This window comes from Fukomys damarensis, unplaced genomic scaffold (genome assembly GCF_012274545.1).
Source record: "Fukomys damarensis isolate Sample0158 unplaced genomic scaffold, DMR_v1.0_HiC HiC_scaffold_30, whole genome shotgun sequence".
In the NCBI taxonomy this organism is placed as follows: domain Eukaryota; kingdom Metazoa; phylum Chordata; class Mammalia; order Rodentia; family Bathyergidae; genus Fukomys; species Fukomys damarensis.
In genome coordinates, this window is record NW_022900942.1 from 66829583 (window position 1) to 66848636 (window position 19054).

General features: G+C 44.1%; 1 protein-coding gene across 3 annotated transcripts in view; it reads left to right on the top strand.

The window, feature by feature from the left end:
* Positions 1-6: 6 nt before the first annotated feature.
* Twsg1 (twisted gastrulation BMP signaling modulator 1) overlaps positions 7-19054 on the top strand; it is a 38620-nt gene continuing 19572 nt past the window's right edge. Inside the window, exons 1-2 of one of the 3 annotated variants that reach the window (XM_010638645.1) lie at positions 7-548; positions 638-797. In XM_010638645.1, coding sequence (XP_010636947.1) covers positions 675-797 — 123 coding nt within the window. In that variant the 5' untranslated portion in view covers positions 7-548; positions 638-674. Of the gene's footprint in view, positions 549-620; positions 798-2104; positions 2189-19054 lie in introns of those variants that run through there. The other 2 variants (XM_010638646.2, XM_019209700.1) reach the window with 2 other exon arrangements.

A 19054-nucleotide genomic window follows, 5' to 3' on the forward strand; every position in this document is an offset into this window, starting at 1 on the left:
GGTTGCGGGCCTGGGCCGGGCCTTCCGCCCGCGCCGCGCCTCTCCCTTTCTCCTGAGTCTCTGCAGAAGCTGGGTCACCGCGGGGGCTGGCGGTTTGGGCCGGCCTGTCCCTTCCTTTTCAACTCGGATGTCTTCTTAACGACTTGGAAGCGTATAGCCGAATTAGAAGGGAAACTTCACATGTAATAAATTACCCGGAGTTATTAGTGGAGCTAATAATCGACGGTCCGCCTTTGTTATTGTCTCGTTACTTAACGAGGGACTGCGGACTCTGCTCCTCTCCTTGAGTCACCGTATTCTGTCGACAGACAAAGCAGATTATTTATGAGACAGCCGTCATTAACCATGAAGAAGCTCTGCAGTTCCAATAATTAAATAATTGGGCTTGGGGTATTTTCAGTGGTGCGTCCTACTGGGCCCTGTGTTCAGTCCCTAGTGTAAGACACACCTGCAGAAAGCGTTTTTAAGTTATAGTATAGCATTGATGGTTTTCTTCGGGTTCAGAGTTGAATAATAATGGACGGAGAATTAAAATTTTGACACAAACAGTAAGTCTTGCTTTATGGTTGGTGTGTGTTTTTCGTAACACTTTTAACCTCCCACTTGTCTCTGATTTAAAGTTGATGTGTGTGTCCAGCTTGCTGGGAGTTACCGATCATCTTCGTGGGAAAATCATGAAGTCCCCCTGTGTCGCTGCTCTGATGCTGGCCGGGCTGATGTTCCTGATGTGGCTCCCGGGGTCTCTGAGCTGCAACAAAGCGCTCTGCGCCAGCGATGTGAGCAAATGCCTCATCCAGGTAGGACTGAGTACAGCTGTGAGCGTGTAGGAAGTAGGTAGCACACAGGTGCAAAGGATGTGTGTAAAGAGTGGTGTGCGGCCTGAGTGTTACGTGAGACCCTGAGGTACCAGGCGAATGGCGGTGCGCTGTGGATTTGTGCCTCCGGTCAGATTCCGGAAGTTCTGTACTGGTGGTAGCATCCTGCAAGCTGCTCTTTGGTGACAAACACTCTGTTTGGATGTGTAAGTTAGTTTATACAGCAGAGTCTTTTTTTTTTTTGGTTTTTTGAGACAGGGTCTCACTATGTAGTTGAGACTGCCCTGGAACTCACGATGTAGTCCAGGCTGGTCTCAAAACTCACAGTGATCCTCCTGCCTCAGCCTCCTGAGTGCTGGGATTACAGGTGTGTGCCACCACACCCGGTTTATAGAGCAGAGTTTTAATGACTGTATGTTTAGAAACAAAATTAGCCAGCCATTTAACAGGCAGTTGTATCCTAAGTATGTATTAGTTTTCTGTTGCTGTGTGACAAATTACTCCAAAAATGTAGCAGCTTCAGTGCAGCGAACAGTATCTTGTGAAGTTTCTGGGGAGCAGTTTAGCTGAGTGGTTCTGGCTCAGGGTCTCACAGGCTTCCCACAAAGAGTTGGCTGGGATTATAGCTTCCAAGAGAGCTAGAAATGATGGCCATTCCAGTCACCAGAGCCTGCCTACTAATTCCAGCAAGCCTTGCTTCTCATTTCTCCAAGGAGAAAAGTTTGGCCAGGTTCATGTAGCTGGGAGGTAGTTGTGGAATTTTGTCTCTGGCTCCACAGTTCATGGCCTTTCCACTAAACGTGTTGGTCATTGTTCTCCATGAAGTTGTGATACTTAGTCATGTCTTCATGTGTCCCATGACCACCTTCTCTTTTACCGACCAGTTAGACTGTTGGCAAGCTTTCCAGTATCAGCCTCCCTTCTGTTTACTTGCTCTGGGCCGAAAAGCCTGGTAACTACACATATGGTTGGTTATCATTTGCTAAATGCCTGGGGCCAAGGGGCGGGGAAGGTAGCTCAGTGGTGACTCACCTGCCCGGCAAGCGAAACGTCCTGAGTTCAATCCCCACTACTATAAATAAATAAATCTTGAAAGCATGTTTAAATAAATTTTCTTAATTAAAATAAATGCTGGGAACCATGATGTTTCAGATTTGGGGTTTTTTTTTGATCTTGAAATAGTTGCATTAATCTTGAGGGATTCAAATCTAAATATAGATTCATGTATGTCTCTTATCTACTTCATACACATAGCTTGAGGGTGGTTTTATGTGTTTTTTTTTGTACAGTGCTTGCATTTTGCCTGAGACTCATCCTATGAGGTCAGTTGTGGAATTTCCACAGTGACGTACATCATGGTGCTACTCAACAAGGTTTGGAATTTGGGATTAGATGCACTCAACCCGTGTTAGCATTTGGTTTGAAACATGAGTCAGCTAACTCTTAACTGTAATCCTCACTTGAGGGTAATTGCATGTATCTACCAGAGTGGTAATTATTTTGGTAGACTGAAAGCATTGTTTTATTTCTGACATTTTGGTCCTTTTTATCAAGAATTGAAATTCTGGTTGCCCCCATGTATTATGGCTTATATCTAGATGTATCCCCAAAGCCTCATGCATTCATAGGTGGGGCTGTTCAACCGTGGCTGGATCGAGGGTGTTTGAGAACTAAATTAGTCCACTGGCGCAGTGCTGGGTGTGGAGAATGGGAAAGCCTGCCAGGCAGCAGGCTGGTAACCTGTATGGGTACGAGGAGAAGGAAGGCTGACTGCTGCCGCCGCCTCCTGTTACGGACCGTTTCTCCGCTACTGTGCTCCTCTACCATGCTGCCCTGCGTTGGAGCCAACAACTATGGACTGAAACTTGAACAAACTGGGAGATAAAATAAGCCTTTCCTCCTTAATTTGTGAGTGTCGGTATTTTGTCTCACAGTGAAAAAGTTAGACTAAGACACTGTCTCATACTCTGATAACTTTTCTTTGAATTTCAAATCCTTTAACTGGAGAAGTTGTTGGGAGGTTGCTTGTACACTTTCTTCTGTGGACATTGTCAAGTATGAATGGAGGAGAGTATAATGAACTCACAAGGTAGATCAGTTACTAACTCACAGATACCCTTATTTCATTTATACTCTTCCAAACCACTTATCCTTGCTCTTTTAATTTCAAGACAATCCTTGATTCTGTTTTACCCATAATGCTAATGTGGATCTCTAACAGACAAGAACTCCGTAATATAAAGCTGTTAGACTATATGACAGTTTAAAAATTAACAATAATTCTTTAGTCATCTTATTCTGCACATGAAAACTCCAGTTGAATGTGTCTCCTTAGATACATGCTGGCTCTGGGATCAGTCATGTGCACCTGAGGTGCATTTGTGTTGTGGCCAGATAGGAAATTTGTGTCATTTCCCAGGTTGTTCCAGTGCGGCTTCATTATTAAAAATGATGCCTCATAACCTTTGCTCTATTTATGTGTAGGTAGAAATTCACTTACTCAGAGGTCCCCAACTTTTTGGCATCAGGGACAAGTTTTGGGGAAGACTACTTTTCTATGAACAGTGAGAGCAAGAAGTTTGGGATGATTAAAGTGTGTTACATTTATTGTGCGCTTCATTTCTGTTATTATTATATTGTAATATGTAATGAAATGATTATAAAACTCAGCATAATACAGAATCCATGGGAGCTCTGGACTTTCTTTCTTGCAGTTAGATGGTGACTTCGTGATCTAATTTTGGAGGCCGGGGATTTAGCTCAGTGTTTCCACTGCCTGCCTCACAAGCGCAAGGTCCCAAGTTTGATCCCTGGTACCAAAAGAAAAACAAAAAAAAAAACATGATCTCATTTTGGTTGCTGCAGAAAACCCTGCTTCACAAAGATAGGATGTTGGAAATGGAAGCAGGCTCGTTAGTGTTTTTGTGGCTTTCCCAAGATATTCTTTCTGCCTTGACTTTAATCCAGAACGTATGGAGATCTGAAGTTGTCTCCAGCATATCTGTACCTCAGCCCACTGATGCTTTTTTAGCATGGGCAAAGTTGATTCACCTGGTTATTCACAAGTGAGTCATGAATCCATTCTTTGGGAGCGTTTTGTGTTGGCAAATAGAGCTCACACCCTTTTGGAAGTGGATATAGGTGATCATGCACCGGGTGGGAGAAGGAATGCCCTGGCTCAGTCTCTTTCAAAATCTCTGCTAATGTTTGAAAGCTGTCCTAAATCCCAGTGTTCATTTGTTGCCCACATAATTCCAGTTTGGCCTTGAATGCAGCCACTTTATCCGACAGCTTGAACACAGAATCATTCTCCTGTGAAGTAACAGATTGAGTTTACTGAGCAGGTTGATTATGTCCTATGAGTAAGCAAATTTTGTGTCCCATTCTGTTTCACTGAGATGTGCTGCTGGTGGTGACTGTTTTTCTAAAATAAGTTGGATTCAACTTAAAGCCTGCCACTGGATGCAGCTTACTCTTCCCTTGCCACTCATTGATAGTGTTTTACACTTGATCTTAGCCAAAAGTAATCGTTGATAGTGTTTTGAAGTGAGTCTGCCAGCAGTCATTTATGATGCTGTCTGTGCAGTCAACCCTCTCTGCTATGTTAATCTATATTTGCAGCCTCTCCCCAGTGCTAGCACCACTGTCTCAGCTCCACCTCTGGTCATCAGGAGCACACAGTGTAGATCCTTCACATTTGAAGTTTGCAGTAAGGTTCATGCTCCTATGAGAATCTAAGTGGCTGCTGATCTGGTAGGAAGCAGAGCTTGGGCTGTAATTTGAGTGGTGGGAGATGCTCCATTGCTTGTCCTGTTGCCCACGGCTCACCTTCTGCTGTGCACACCAGGCTGATGCCAGATCCCAGATTGGCGACCCCTAGTTTAAATCCCAAGGTTTCTTTGTTTGTTTGTCTGTTTGTTGTTCCCACTATGTAGTTTAGGCTGGCTTCAAACTCATGGCGATCCTCCTGCCTCAGCTTCCCCTGTGCTGAGATTATGGGGATGCACCACCACACCCACCCCAAGGTATTTTTGCCTGTTGTTTTTGTCTTTTTTGTTTGTCGTTGTTGTTTTCTCCCTGTGGTACTAGGGATTGAACCCCATAGCCTTCACACTGAGCTGTGTCCCCTGCCCTTTTTTATTTTCAGACAGGGTCTTGCTAAGTTACCCAGCCTGAACTCAAACTTGTAATCCTCCTGCTTAAGCTTTCTGGAGTTCTGGGATTACAGATGTGTGCCACCACACCTATCTTTTTATTATTTTTTGACTCTCCAAGTTTGTAACTTCTGTTCATTACAATAATTACAAATTATACTTTATTTAAAATGCTTTGCTTTTAAAGAGTATTTTAGAGACAGAGCTTTGGGTGAATATTGGTAAATACAAAGGTTTTAAAAATTTTGTCTTAGAAAAAATTTTAGTTTAAAAAATTTAAGGCAAAGTATTTAAAAATAATGAATACTGTAAGTGTAAGAACTGGGAAAACAGATGAAACTGCATGTAATGGGAGAAGCTGGGACTTGGGTTCTCTGTCCCTGGCTCATGAATGCTGACTGTCAGAGAGCCCACTGTTTCTGCATGGCCAGGACAGATGTCCCATCCCTGTCCTGGGAGTGGTGGACACATCTATCCTGGTGCAGACCAGAAGATGCTTTGGGTTAAAAATATCAAAAGTTTGAGTTTCGAGGATTGCCTTGTTTGTTTATTCATGAACACTTTCTGGACATGGAATTGCAGGGTGAGTCTTTCCGCTGCTTGGCTGGTGGCGTTGACTCCATTGCTCCGCAGATTACGTCCTGTTCTGGCCTTCTTGCCTTTGTTCCTTTTTCTACGGCTGTGTAACAAACTGCCCCCAAATCATGGGGTGAAAGCAACACTTGTTCTGTTCAGAGTTTGCATCCTGTGCCAGGCTCCCAGGGACAGCTGATCTGTGCCCCACAGTCCGAAGGCAGGGGGTGGGCGGTTGTCAGGTGGCCCTGTACGCTGGTCCTTCGGGAAGATGTCAGAGATCTGTGTCGGTCCTGCCTGGTTCAGCAGACGCTGTGAGCACCTGACATGTGACTGGTGCGATGGAAACACTGACTTTTATATACTTCTCAATTTTAGTTAGTGATTCTTTGGCATTTAGAAATGTGTATCACCATGTTTGCAGTATAGTGATTACTTGTCATGGGAGTTGGTACATACACATAACACATCTTCATTTTTTTATGTCCCCTTTCCCTCTTCCCTCACTGCTCCCTCCATCACTTGGTCCCCTTTCCTTCTGCAAAAGATCTCTTTCTGTTTCCTGTTATCTGTCTGCTATTTTGCCCTGTATTTATATTTTGGATTTCTCATATAAGAGAAACCATGCAATATTTAAGCTCGCGTGTCTGAGTTATTTCGCTTAACATTATGGTCTCAAGGTGCATCCATTTTCCTACAGATGACTCAAGTTTATCCTTCTCTGTGGCAGAGTAGTGCTCCATTGTGTGTAAATACCATATTTTTTTTGTCCATGCATCCGTTGGTAGACATATATGGGACTTGCAAGATTTAGCTGTTACATGTAATGCTGCTAGACTGGTGGCTTCTGTACTGAGTACTAAAAATCTGGAGCTCACTGATGAGCTGACTCCCGAGCCAGAGATTCTTCTGACGTCACTTCCCTTTGCCGCCACCCCACCCCAGACTCTGTGGGAGTCCCTACCTCCCTCCCAGCTCCTGCTCTCTGTTTGACCTACCCAGCAGGTGGCCTCAGGCAGCCAGGTCTCTTCCTTGGAGCTATGGGCCCCGAGGCATGGCCTGTGAGGAGGCCCTGGGGATGGGAGAAGTGACAGTCACTGCCACCGTGGATGCCCGTCAGCCTCACCTCTGCCGGGAGCAATGGAGGGGACAGGATGCGGTGCCCACCTGGGAGAACCTAGCCCGCAGCATGTCCACGGCACGGTGGCCTGCCTGCCCAGGACACCCTTGCCCTTCGGAAGGAGAAACCAGCTGGATCACATTTATGCTGCTCTGGTCTCAAAGTCAAGATAATCAGTGGTGAGCTTATAGATGAACACTTGGTGTAAGGTAAAGCCCGGGCCCACTTAGCCCTGCTGCTCCTGTCACCCAGGGGTGCCACTTTCAATGTACATTTACTGCGTCTGTGTTTGCTTCCTTTAGTGCTTTTTAGCCGTATGGCAAACAAGCCTTCTCTGCTACTGCTTTGTGATTTATCAGTTGCCTGATAGATAAGGATTTCCGCTCCTACAACATACTGAACCCTTCTGCTCTGTCCTGCCAATGGGACACCTCGCCTCTTGATTCCTGTATAAGCGGAGAGGATTAATAGCCACTCTTTCCTTTTAAATGTTTCCTTTTTCTTTTTAAATGATAGAGAGTGTATAGTTTTGTTTTATTTTATTTTGGGTTTTTGAGACAGTATCTCACTGTATAGTCTAGGCTGGCCTGCCTCAGCCACCTGAGTGCTGAGCTCACGTGCTCATCATGCCTGGCTCTAGAATATAATTTTAGTTTTAAGAAGAGCAGTGAATTTCTTCAGGGACTGTGGAAAAGGGAGGGCTTATTAGGGCTGCAAATGTCTGGGTGACTCTGGGGACCTGCTGTGGTGGCTGCCTTGAGTGTCATAGAAAGGGAAGCAATCCATTTCCTTGTTTGTAAATACTGCCCTCAGCGCTTTCTACTTCTGGCTCGACTTCTGGTGAGCTGCACACACCTGTGGGGAAGGGAGCATTTCCTGGTTTCCTGGACTTTCCCTTCCACATTGTCGAGGTTAGTGATACCTGTATTTAGAGAGTGGCCCGGGAGCACTGGAATCCACTGAATTAACTCTGAGCTTCGTATGCTGGCCTGGGTGCATAAGCCCATGCTGTGGGGCCTCAGTACCCTCATTGTGGGCTGGGGTGAGTCTGGTCCACTGTGTGGTGATACCAGGGTCACCCCCCAGGTCTCTGCTTGGTGATGCTGGATCTCCAGGTGTGTTCCAGTTCGTGGGAATCCGTGTTTGTGTTTCATTGATGACAGATGGTGGCTGTCTCACATGGGGGGACTGATGCCAATTCCCTTCCTTGAGCCTGTGTTTTATTGAGTTGCTAACCATCTTTCTTTATCTCGAATGTCACTCATTAACACCTATGCTGCTTTTAAAGTCTTGACGTATTTTTCCTCCTAGATGGAGTCTTTGTTCTTTTTTTTGTTTGTTTGTTTGTTACTGGGGATCAAACTTGGGACCTTGCACTTGCGAGGCAGGTGGTGGAACCGAGGCAGGTGGTGGAACCACGGAGCTAAATCCCCAGCCCTGGAGTCTTTGTTCTTGCTGGCCCCAGACCCAGCTGTTGCTCTTCTGTCTGACGCCAGCTGTTCCTGGGTGAGTTTCTGTTACTCTGCTCTCCAGCCAGTTCCGCTGCGACCGTATCTTGTTCTTTGAGATTTCTTCCCTCACTTTGTTCTAACGGCCCTCAGTGACCTCCTAGGGTAGGCTGTGTGGGAGGTAAGTTTTCTGGGTCCTGATCATCTTCTCATGTACTTGGCTGCTGGTCTGTGTTGTGTGAACACAGACCTCCAGGTTAGATCCTTTCCCCAGACCTTGAAGACGTTTATCTCCTAGCATTCCGCACCGCTCAGGAGAAGATTGCTAAGGTTTTTGTGACTTTGTTAGTTCTTTCTGGAAACTTCTGACATCATTGCTGGCTTCATCACTTCCTTCGTGGCTGATCGGCCATTTGTATAGGAAGATGTGCCGGTCCTTTCCCCGGTTTCCTTCGTGGCTGATCGGCCATTTGTATAGGAAGACGTGCCGGTCCTTTCTCCGGTACCGGGCATTTAACCTAGGCTTCAGGCAGCCCAGGGAAGTGCTCCATCTCCAAGCTATGCCCTTAGCCCTTCTGATTTCTGTTTTGACCCATTTAGGGTTGGTTCTCATGTGTTGTAAGGCAAGGGACCTGACTCCGTTCTTTTATACATGGTTAGTCTGTTGTCCCAGCACCACTTTCTTTCTGTACTGAGTTATATTGGAATATTGTTCTCATCACCTGGCCATGAATGTCAGGGTTTGTCTCTGAGCTGAGTCCCATTCCTTGGGTCCATATGCCGCTCTGTATGCCAGCGCTACATTGCCTTGGTCACGGTAGCTGCCGATATACCTAGCAATCAGGAAGCAAGCGTGTTCCAACTTTATTGTTTTCTGAGGTTGTTTCAGCTGGTCTGGGTCCCTTGCACTTCTCTGTGAGTTTCAGGATTAGCTTGTCAATTTCTAGGATAAAGCCAGCTAGGATTAATTTTAATATCATAGGCTTTTCTGAGGTAATGAGGACTGAACCCAGGGGTGTTCTACCACTGAACTACATTCCCAGCCCTTTTTTATTTTGAGACAGAGTCTTGCTCAGTTCCCTGGTTAACCTCAAATTTGCCTCAGCCTTCCTTGTAGAAGGGATTTTGGGTGTGGGCCACCATACCTGACAAGAGACGCTTTGTTTTTCTGGGTTTACAGAAAAATTGAGTAGAAAGTACAGAGTTCCTGCATGCTTCTCCCTTCCTACAAGTTTCCCATATTAATAACATTTTGCATTAGTGTGGTATACATGTTACTATTGATTAACCAATATTGATACATTATAAACTAAAATCCATAGTTTACACTAGAGGTTTTTGTTTTTGTTTGTTTGTTTTTTGAGACAGAGTCTCACTGAGGTAGTTGAGACTGACCTGGAACTCACTATGTAGCCCAGGCTGGTCTTGAACTCACAGCGATCCTCCTGCCTCAGCCTCCCGAGTGCTGGGATTACAGGTGTGCGCCACCACGCCTGGCTACCCTAGAGTTTACATTAGCGTCCCATAATTTACATTAGAGTTCATCTTTGTACCTTTCTGTGGGTTTTGACAAATGCATGAATGTCATGTACCCACCATTGCACTGTCATCCAGAATAGTTTTACTGCCCTAAAGCTCATCTGTCCCCCAACCTATTCATCCGTTTCTATCTTTCCCCCCAACCCCTAGCAACCACTAATCTTTTTTATGTCTGTTATGGTTTAGATCTAAGATATTCCCCAAAAGTTCATGTATTCAGAGATGGGGCTTTGGGAAGGTGACTGGATCATGGGAGGGGTCACTTATTAGTGGATTAATCCACTTAAGAGTTCTTCGCTAACTGCTTTTGGGAGGTGGAGCCTGGATGAGGCGATCACCGGGGTGTGACCTGGAAGACTTCTGTGTTCTTGTCTCTGGCCCCACCTTTCTCTCTCTGCTTACTGACTGCTGTGGGGCGAGCAGCTTTCCTACACTGTGCCCTTCTGCCATGTGTTTCTGCCTTGGAATCAGTGAACCAGAGACTGATCCCACCGGAAACTGTGAAATGGAAACCTCTCCTTTCATTGTGGCTGTTGATTTTTTGATCCCTGCAATGGGTAAGTGACTTATATATCATGTATGTAGTTTTGCCTTTTGCAGAGTTTCCTAGAGTTGGAATCATACAGATTGGCCTCTTTCACTTAGCAGTGTGCGTTTGTTTCCTCCATGTGTTTTCAGGTGTGATGGCTCGTTCCCTTCATTGCTGATTAATGTTCTGTTGTGTGTGCATTTATATTGCAGCAATTTATATTGCCGTGTGTGGCTGTGTTGTTCATCCACTCAGGTACTGAAGGACATCTTGACTACTTCCAGGATGGGATAGTTATGAACAATGTTGCTATAAACATCTGTCTGCAGGGTTTTTGAGGCCATAAGTTTTCAGCTGATTTAGGCAAATTCTAGAGTTCAGATTCTGTATTGTATGGTAGAACTGTGTTTAGTTTTGTAAGAAATTGCCTTTTGTTGTGGATGTGCCATTTTGCATTTTTACCAGCATTAAATGAGAGCTCCTAGGCCAGGGATTTGGCTCAGTGGTTCTGCCGCCTGCCTTGCAAGCGCAAGGTCCCAAGTTTGATCCCTGCTACCAAAAGAAAAAGAGCTCCTTTACTCCACATCTTCACTAGACTTGGTGCTTTCAGTGTTCAGATTTTCACCATTTTAATAGCTATGTAGTGGTGTTTCATTGTTCTTTTAATTTGCAACTCTCTAGGCTGGGATTGTGACTTAGGAGAGCACTTGCCTAGTACACAAGCCCTGGCTTCAATCCCCAGCATTGGATGTGTGTGTGTGTGTGTGTGTGTGTGTGTGTGTGCGCGCGCATGCACGCGCACAATTTCCCAGTAAGATGGTATAGAACACCTTTTCAAGTAATTTTTTTTAACCTTTTTTTTGGGGGGGTGTGCTGGGGATTGAACTCTGGACCTTGTGCTTGCAAGGTAGGCAGCAGAATCACTGAGCCAAATTTCCGGCCTTCTTATTGTTGAGTTGTAAGAGTTCTTTGTATATTTTGGTTAACAAGTCTGTATCAGATAAGCTTTTTATTAATATCTTCTCATAGCCTGTGGCTCATCCTCTTATTCTTTAGAAAATTTGCTTTTGTTTTTGTGGTTTTTGCAGAGCAGAAGTTTTTCAACTTGTTAGTTTCTTTCCCAAATTGTGGCTTTGGTGTTGCCAGGTGTATTTTAATATGATTGTATCAAATCTGTAAGTCAGTGTGGGCAGCATTAAGTCTTTTTAATTTTTGAACATGCGTGTCTTTCCTTTTATTTAAACTTTCTTTAACCTCTTTCAACAATAATTTGTTGCAGGTGGTTTGTTGTGGCCACAGTGTGCAAGGTTTTTTTGTGGTATACTGGTTTTGCATTTTTGTTAAATTTATTCTTAAGTATTTTTATTCTTTCTTATGCTATTTCCATTGCAATTATTTTAATTTCATTTTTTAAAAATCGTTTCTTGCTTGTAAATAGCCTATTAGATCATTTCTTTCCTGTCATACTTTCTTAGCTTCATTCTGGAAATTTCTTTGGCCTTTTGCACACTTTCTATTGGTTCTTTTTATGTTAGTAATAGCTTTCAGGAGTTCTTATTGATTGCTTTTTATTTGTTTGTAGAAATGCTGTTTGCTTGTTTTGTCTAAGGTCACTTTCTTAGATCTCTCTGAAACCCTTACTGGGAGTTTTAGTGCTGGTGTATGCCCTGTCTACTGGATTATGTGTTTCTTCTCATTTGTGTGTCTTACTGTGGCAGCGTCCCTCCACTGCTGTGCTCCCGAGTCCCTCTATGGTCAGAAGCTGGAGGAGTCACTTGGGGTGAGGACGACTGGGATCCCAGTGGGTTCTCTGTTCTGGGGTTGCTCATTTCTCTGGGGAGTGCTTTTGGGTTGTTTGTTTGTGTTGGTGGGTTTTCTTGCTGGAGGTGCCAGTGGACAGCTGGCCTATACAAGCCTGGTTATTTTCTGCTTCTGTGTGAGGGTAATCTGACTGGTCTGCTGGAAACTTGAACCTTACCACCCTCTTTTAGTCCCTTCTTTTCGCTGAAAAATGAATCAGTTCTTTGCATTTCTAATGCCAGCAGTTGTTACCTGGATCCTGGGGCCTCCTAATGACCTCAGAGCATCACCAGACTAGTATTCCTTTTTGTTTTTGTTTTTGGTACTGGGTATCAAACTCAGGACCTTGCGCTTGTGAAGCAGGCAGCGGAACCACTGAGCTAAATCCCCGGCCCATGGTATTCCTAATTTGGAAATGGCCCGTGACTTCCAAGAAGTTCTCAGAGTGGCCAGTGGCCCAGAAGAAGTTGGACAGTGCCACGGCCTTGCTCTCCTCTGGGATGCGTTACATCACCAGCAAGGCCCCCTCCATGCAGCAGGGCATGTGCGTATTGACATTTTAAAAAGAAATGGCAGTAGCTGTGCTTTGAACTTTCTGACGAGTGAACTAAAGTTATTAATGGAGGATTAAGTATTGTAAGAAAGACAAAGCTGCGATACTGTAGAAATTTAAAGGAAGATACTACTTCCCTTGGACCACAGAGCTCTGTCCTGAGTGGTGTGAATAGTATCTGTAGTGCTGAAATGCTGCATCAGAAGGGTAAGTCAAGACATTTGTTTCTGTTGACCCCTCTGCACTCATGAAATAACTGAGTATAAGAAGTTTGCTCTGGAAGCTCATAGTTTTATAAATATTTTTTTACCAGAATGGTTACAAGGCACTAGTCATTCCTGCCACTCCTACAGGGTGGTCCCTCTATAAATATTTATTTTGTGCCTCTGACAGGAAAGAAACCTAATTTTAAACAGAAAGAAAGTAAAATTGTTGTCTTGATCCTTCCTTACTTATGTAACGAGTGTTTAGCTATCCTTTCTCGGGGAGAAATTGGTATAGCACATTTGATTCTAACAAGATCTTTACTATTTGTAGTGCTTTTTTAAAAAGACCTTTAAAAACGTGGGGCACTGTTATGCTCTATCCTGGAGTGTTAGCTTTCTGTCACCATGAAAACAAATGCCTGAAGTAATCAGCTTAAGGAGGAAAGGGTTATTTTGGCCCTGTTCCAGAGGTTTGGCCCATGGTCCCTTGGCCCTGTTGCAGTGGGCCTGTGCCAGCACAGCTGCTCCGCTCATGGGGGCCCTGGAAGCAATGAGAGAGAGACAGGAAAGGGCAGGGCCCCAGTATCCCTTTAAAGCCACACCCCTACTGACTCAATGCCCTCCCTCTTGGCCCCACCTCCTAAAGGTTCCACCCCTCCTGATGGCACCATAGTCTACACATGGCTTTGGGGGACATTTGGAATCCTGACTATAATCCTTGAAATTCTCCAGGCCCTTTCTTAACTAAGAATGGAAATGATATCACATTGCTTTGTAAGTACTTTTGGCTAATGTTTATGGTCATTTTTAGGAAGATCTAAGCATTCTGCTTCGTGAAAACAGCCAAGCACAGGTTCACAGGTTGTTGGTACCTCAACCTAGCACTTTCTTGCCTACCTGACATTTAGGTAGCACTTTCAGGTGCTCAGCTTACAGCCAGTATCTTATGCTAAAAATTAAATGTTAAGTTTTCTGAAACTAGTTAGAATTTCAGAACACTATTTTACATTAACAATTCTAATTAAGCTGTATTTTCTTATGTTAAAAATACAAATAGTCCAGGTGACTTTATAGTTTTCTTAATTATAGTAAACTAAATGACTTTCTCTTCCTTTTTCCCTTAATGCAATTAAGCTCCCCCTTAGTCTCTTGTTGCATTGGTGACACTTTGGCTTACATTAGGAAATACGTTTTGCCTAGCAAACGTTGTGCTCCTAACCCGTGAATATCTCACAGCGGATGTGAGCAGGAGGCCAGGCCTGCTGGACTGGGAAGGAGCGAGGAAGATTCTGTGCCGGGTCTGCATGGCTGTCCCCCTGCTGACCCGCAGTTACAGTGCGGCCAGACTGGCATGTCCTCGGACCCCAGCTGTGAACGGCTGGTCCTGTCTGTGTCTGTCCCGCTCACCTGGCCGGGTCACGTTAAGTAGGAGACTGGGTTGCATCTTTAGAGCTTTGTGGCCAGGCTTATGCGGGAAACAGGCACCACTGGGATGTGTCTGGCTCCCGTGTGTGCGTGAACTTGTGTGCTGGTTTACTCAGCCCGAAACATACGTTTTGTTGTCAGTGCAGATTCACTGAAATTCATGTTCTCTTCAGGACAGAAGCTTCCCCATCAGTTAGAAATAAGAGCCATATTTTTTTATCTCGAGCCTATTGTCATGTGGAGGAAAAGTTTTGAGCACTGAAAAAAATTATCTTATTTGAAGCATCATTTGATGGATTTTAAGAACCCCATGTTCATAAAAGCTGATTCTGGGCTGGGGATCTAGCTCAGCAGCCCAGTGCATGCCTGGTAAGCACGAGGCCCTGTGTTTGATTCCCAGTACTGGGGGCGGGGGTTTCCATGTTACTGTAATATAAATAATTTAGATGATTAAAATGGATCATTGAAAACAAAACAGAAAAAGAAATGAGTATGACTGAGGTTCGGTAGCTATTTCTGTTCCCACATTCAGGGCCTGTGATGTCCTGGTCATAGAGCACTGATAGGTCCGGGCACATTTGCTGTACTCAGAGCTAATTCTAGTTATGTTGATTTTGAATGAAGGGTAATTATTTGAGGACATTTTACTTGTTTTTATTAAATGCCCGTTTGAGTAGATGTTGTAAAAGTCATGTCAGCACAGTTGCAGTCTAACGTTATGTTGATTCCCAATGCTTAGTACACGTTTACTTAGATTTGTTCTTACATGGTTTATTTTAGATCGAGATATTACAAATATTTAGAGTTTGCTTAATTTCATTTTTTCCAATATCAGAGATTGAGGTTCAGGCCTTCTCACTGAGCAATATCCCAGCTCTTTTTTTATTTTTTATTTTGAGACAGGCCCTTGCTGAGTTGCCCAGCATGGGCTTGAACTTAGGAATCTCCTGCCTCAGCCTCCCAGAGTGCTGAGACTGCAGGTGTGCACCACCACACAAGGCTTTTAATTTAAATTTGTGGGTTTTAGTGTCTTTTTTTAATTGTAAAAACATTAATTAAGCTGGATATTAATAAATCACATTACACAAATTAAATGTCATTATAAAAATATTTTCCACTCAAATTTAGAAAATATGTAGAAGCAGAAAGGAGAGAATAAATCACTCAGCTGTATCATCCAAACACAGATCATTCTGAATGTTTTGATATAATTCCTTCTAGGTTTTTGGTCTGCATTTTAGGTGATTATTTTTAATAGTAAGAACTTTTGTATTTTTTGTTTTTCATTAGCATTGTTGTGTTTACTTGTTAAAAGGTAGTTGTTATTGTACAAAAGCTGTGTTGCCTAAAGGTCAGCTAGAGGAATATGTTTTCAGAGTCAGAAATAATCTCCTCCTGCTGCTTCCGTGCCAGCTTGCATTTAGATAATCTTTTAGTTTTCAATCTGGTTTATTTTTTTAAGAATGGAGAATCCACAGTGAGCTGTCCTGGATTTTTAGAAGGAAATAAGGTGTCCTCTGACCCTGCAGAGAGCTTTCTGGCCAGGTTTACTGAGAGATCGTTTGCTCACGTGGGACTCACTCTTTCTTGTGTGCAGCTGTGTGATTTTTGGCAAACACGTCTCGGAACTGCTGTGGCTGTCAGGACTGAGACTGTCTCCGTCCCCTGTTGGCCTCTGCCCCGGCCCCTGACAGGTGTCTCTCCGCAGGGTGGGACCATGTGGGGGCTGCTCTGAGCTTTCGCCCTGTAAGGCGGTCCCCTCCCCACTTCCTTCCCCCCACTGTTCCCCACTGCGCACACCCCATGGTCCATTCATCACACGTCCTCCAGTTGATGGAGGTAGGGTTATTTCCGGTTTTCAGTGACTCATGAAATTGGTACCTACCTTTCTGTTCAGGTTATGAATGAACCTGTATGTTCATCTCTCCTGAGCAGTTCCCTGTGTGTGGCATTGCTGGGCCACCGAAGCATTTCCATGTTCACTTTTTCATTTGGATGCCAGAATGTATAGGAGAAAATCCAAGAATACTGTTTCCTTTTATCACTGAGCAACTGAGACTCTGAGTTGCCAACTAAGCTTCTGGGCTCCGACTTCAAGCCAGTCCCTCTCCCTAGAGTCTGTACTGTTGCTTCAAGGCTGTCTCCTGGTGTTAGCAGCAGGGCTGACAACACCTCCTCCCATCTTGGCAACTGTTACGGAATGGGACTATTTGTCAATTACTGAGCACCAGAATATAAACAAGATTCTTCCTCAGTTTATTAGCTTCCATTTCTGACCCAGAAATTCGGATTTTGTGTGCATGTATGTGTATGTGTGCTTAGAGTTTGGACCCAGGGCCTTCATGCGGAGTCAAATGCCCAGCCCTTTTTTGATTTTTTAATTTTGAGACAGTCTTGTAAAGTCACTGAACTGCTCACGCTGGGGTAGAACTTGCAGTCCTCCTACCTCGGCCTCTCAGCATGCCAGGATTACAGGCATAAGCACCACAGATCCTGGTTTGGATGTTTGTGCAATAAATATTTTTTTTTTTTTTGGTACTGGGGTTCAAACTTGGGTCCTTGCACTTGTGAAGCAGCTGCCGGAACCACTGAGCTAAATCCCCAGCCCCTGTGCAGTACATCTTAACTCATAGTCTAGTAGTAAGTAGTCTTAGGTAACTGTCCCCCAAATTTCTTTTACATAGAGGGTTAGTGTCTTACCAGAGTGTTAGTTATCTGTAGGGTAAGATCTTTCTCTACAGTTGATTAGATATTAAATAAAATATGTGTCTTCTGGCATTCAGGAATTGAGATTCTCTGTCATGTTCTAGGTTCACCCTAATATGAATGTAGTAAAATATATTTTAGGTATGATCATCCTCTGGCCCAAAACTCTCCAGACATCCAGATTTTCACTTTGTGCACCGGGTGTGGTGGCGCACACCTGTAATCCCAGCACTTGGGAGGCTGAGGCAGGAGAATCACTTTGAATTCGCAACCAGCGTAGACTACATAGTGAGTTCCAGGTCAGTCTCAACTACATAGTGAGACCCTGTCTCAAACCAAAACAAACTCTTTGAATTCGCAACCAGCGTAGACTACATAGTGAGTTCCAGGTCAGTCTCAACTACATAGTGAGACCCTGTCTCAAAAACCAAAACAAACAAACAAACAGATTTTCACTTTGTGTCTGCTCTTAAACAGCCTGCAGGGCCCTGGCTACACGGGGCTGTTGGTAGAGAACAGGGCAAAAAAGTAGCTTCATTTTCTGTTTAGTGTAAATTTTTACCTCTTCTCCTCATGAAAATATTAAACCTTGTGATTATCAAGCTGAAAACATCTGGTGTCACACTGTCGCAGGACGGGGTGAGGGGTCCCTGGAGCTGGAAACCAGGGTAACCACCCATCCTGAGTTCTCTGACAGCTGTCATGGAAAAAGAATTCTCAGGATGCACTGGTAGAAGGCCTGAAAGTCTTTACTGGGCAGAAATTTAGAGCACGCACTCAAAGAAATGCGTGTGGGCCCGAGAGAGGTGTGTTATTTCCTGGGACAGGAACAGTTGTGCTTCTCTTGGGAGGGTAGAAACTTCAGGCACAGGTGGCCATGCCCAGAAGGGTGCTGGCCAACCTGTCAGGTACAAGTCCTGGTTTGTTTGCTTGTTTTAAGGTGGTTAATGTAGCATTCTTCGAATTCTTTCATCCAGTTCCTTTGTCTAAGGATCAGGTTCCTGCTCTGCTCTTTCTCAGTTAAGCCAGTGTGTAGACTCTGAGCGTTCCTGAGGGATTTTGGGTGTGATAGGTCTGAAGGAAAGGAACCTGCATGTAACCAAGGGGTGTTGATATGGATGCCATAGGTTACTTTGCATCCCCAAAGTTGCAATTTTTAAAGTACAGCTTTTAGTTATGATTTTCCTTGTCTCCTTTCTACCTAGCTTACTTCTGCTCCATCTCACTCCCCCCAAGGCTTCGATCTGTATTCTTAAGAGGTGCAGGAGGACCAGGGGTCCACCTTCTTATAACCGCTGCAGGCTGGGCGGGATGCTCGTCTTGCGGGCCAGGGGTTGGAGGCCTCCCCCTGACTGATCTAAGGGGACAAAGGAAGATGGCTTTTGTTGTTGGATGAACCTTGTCTCCATAGTCCGGGAGAGAGGACAAAGACACCCAGTCATTTTATACCCATGAGGACATGTCACGGTTAGGCTGTGGTTCCTATGTCTGTCTCAGGCGGCTCTGATTTGAATTCAGTCATTCCCGCCAACTTGAACCACCAGTGGTGCACGCGTGGCTGTCAGAATGCAATTCCATTACAGCCACAGACATGAGCTGAGAAAACCCATCACTGTGAACACTTTTGCTTGTATAGTAAGGAGTTCTCCTAAGTTTTTTTTTTTTCTTTCTTTTTATTGAGGTTATTGGTACAATCTAGGTATACAATACAATTACATTCATCATTGGGATTCTGTACCTTTACATACTAGGTCCTGATTCTCATTTTTCCCCTTGTCCCTGCCCTCCCTTCACCCCCTCCTCTCCTCCCCATTTACAAACACTTTATTTCCATTTTTTTTAGTTTCTCATATTTTTTTCCTCTCCCTTATTACCTTTCCCCCACCCTTCCCACTTTCCTTACACCTTTAGCCCTTTACTTCCTATTTCACATTATTAATAATCTCATTAGGATTCTGTGTACTATTATAGTATTCCACACCAGAGAAACTATTCAGTATTTCAGTTAAAGAAATCTCTGTATGAACATTAAAAATAGGGAATCCTAAAATAAAACTAAAAAGGAAAGTAAAAGAGAAAAGGCAATGATGTAACATCAAAATAATCCTTAATTCTGGAGATGAAAATGGTCCCTGAACATATTTAAATTGCTTCTCCCTCTTATAGTCTTATCTTATTCTTTTTTT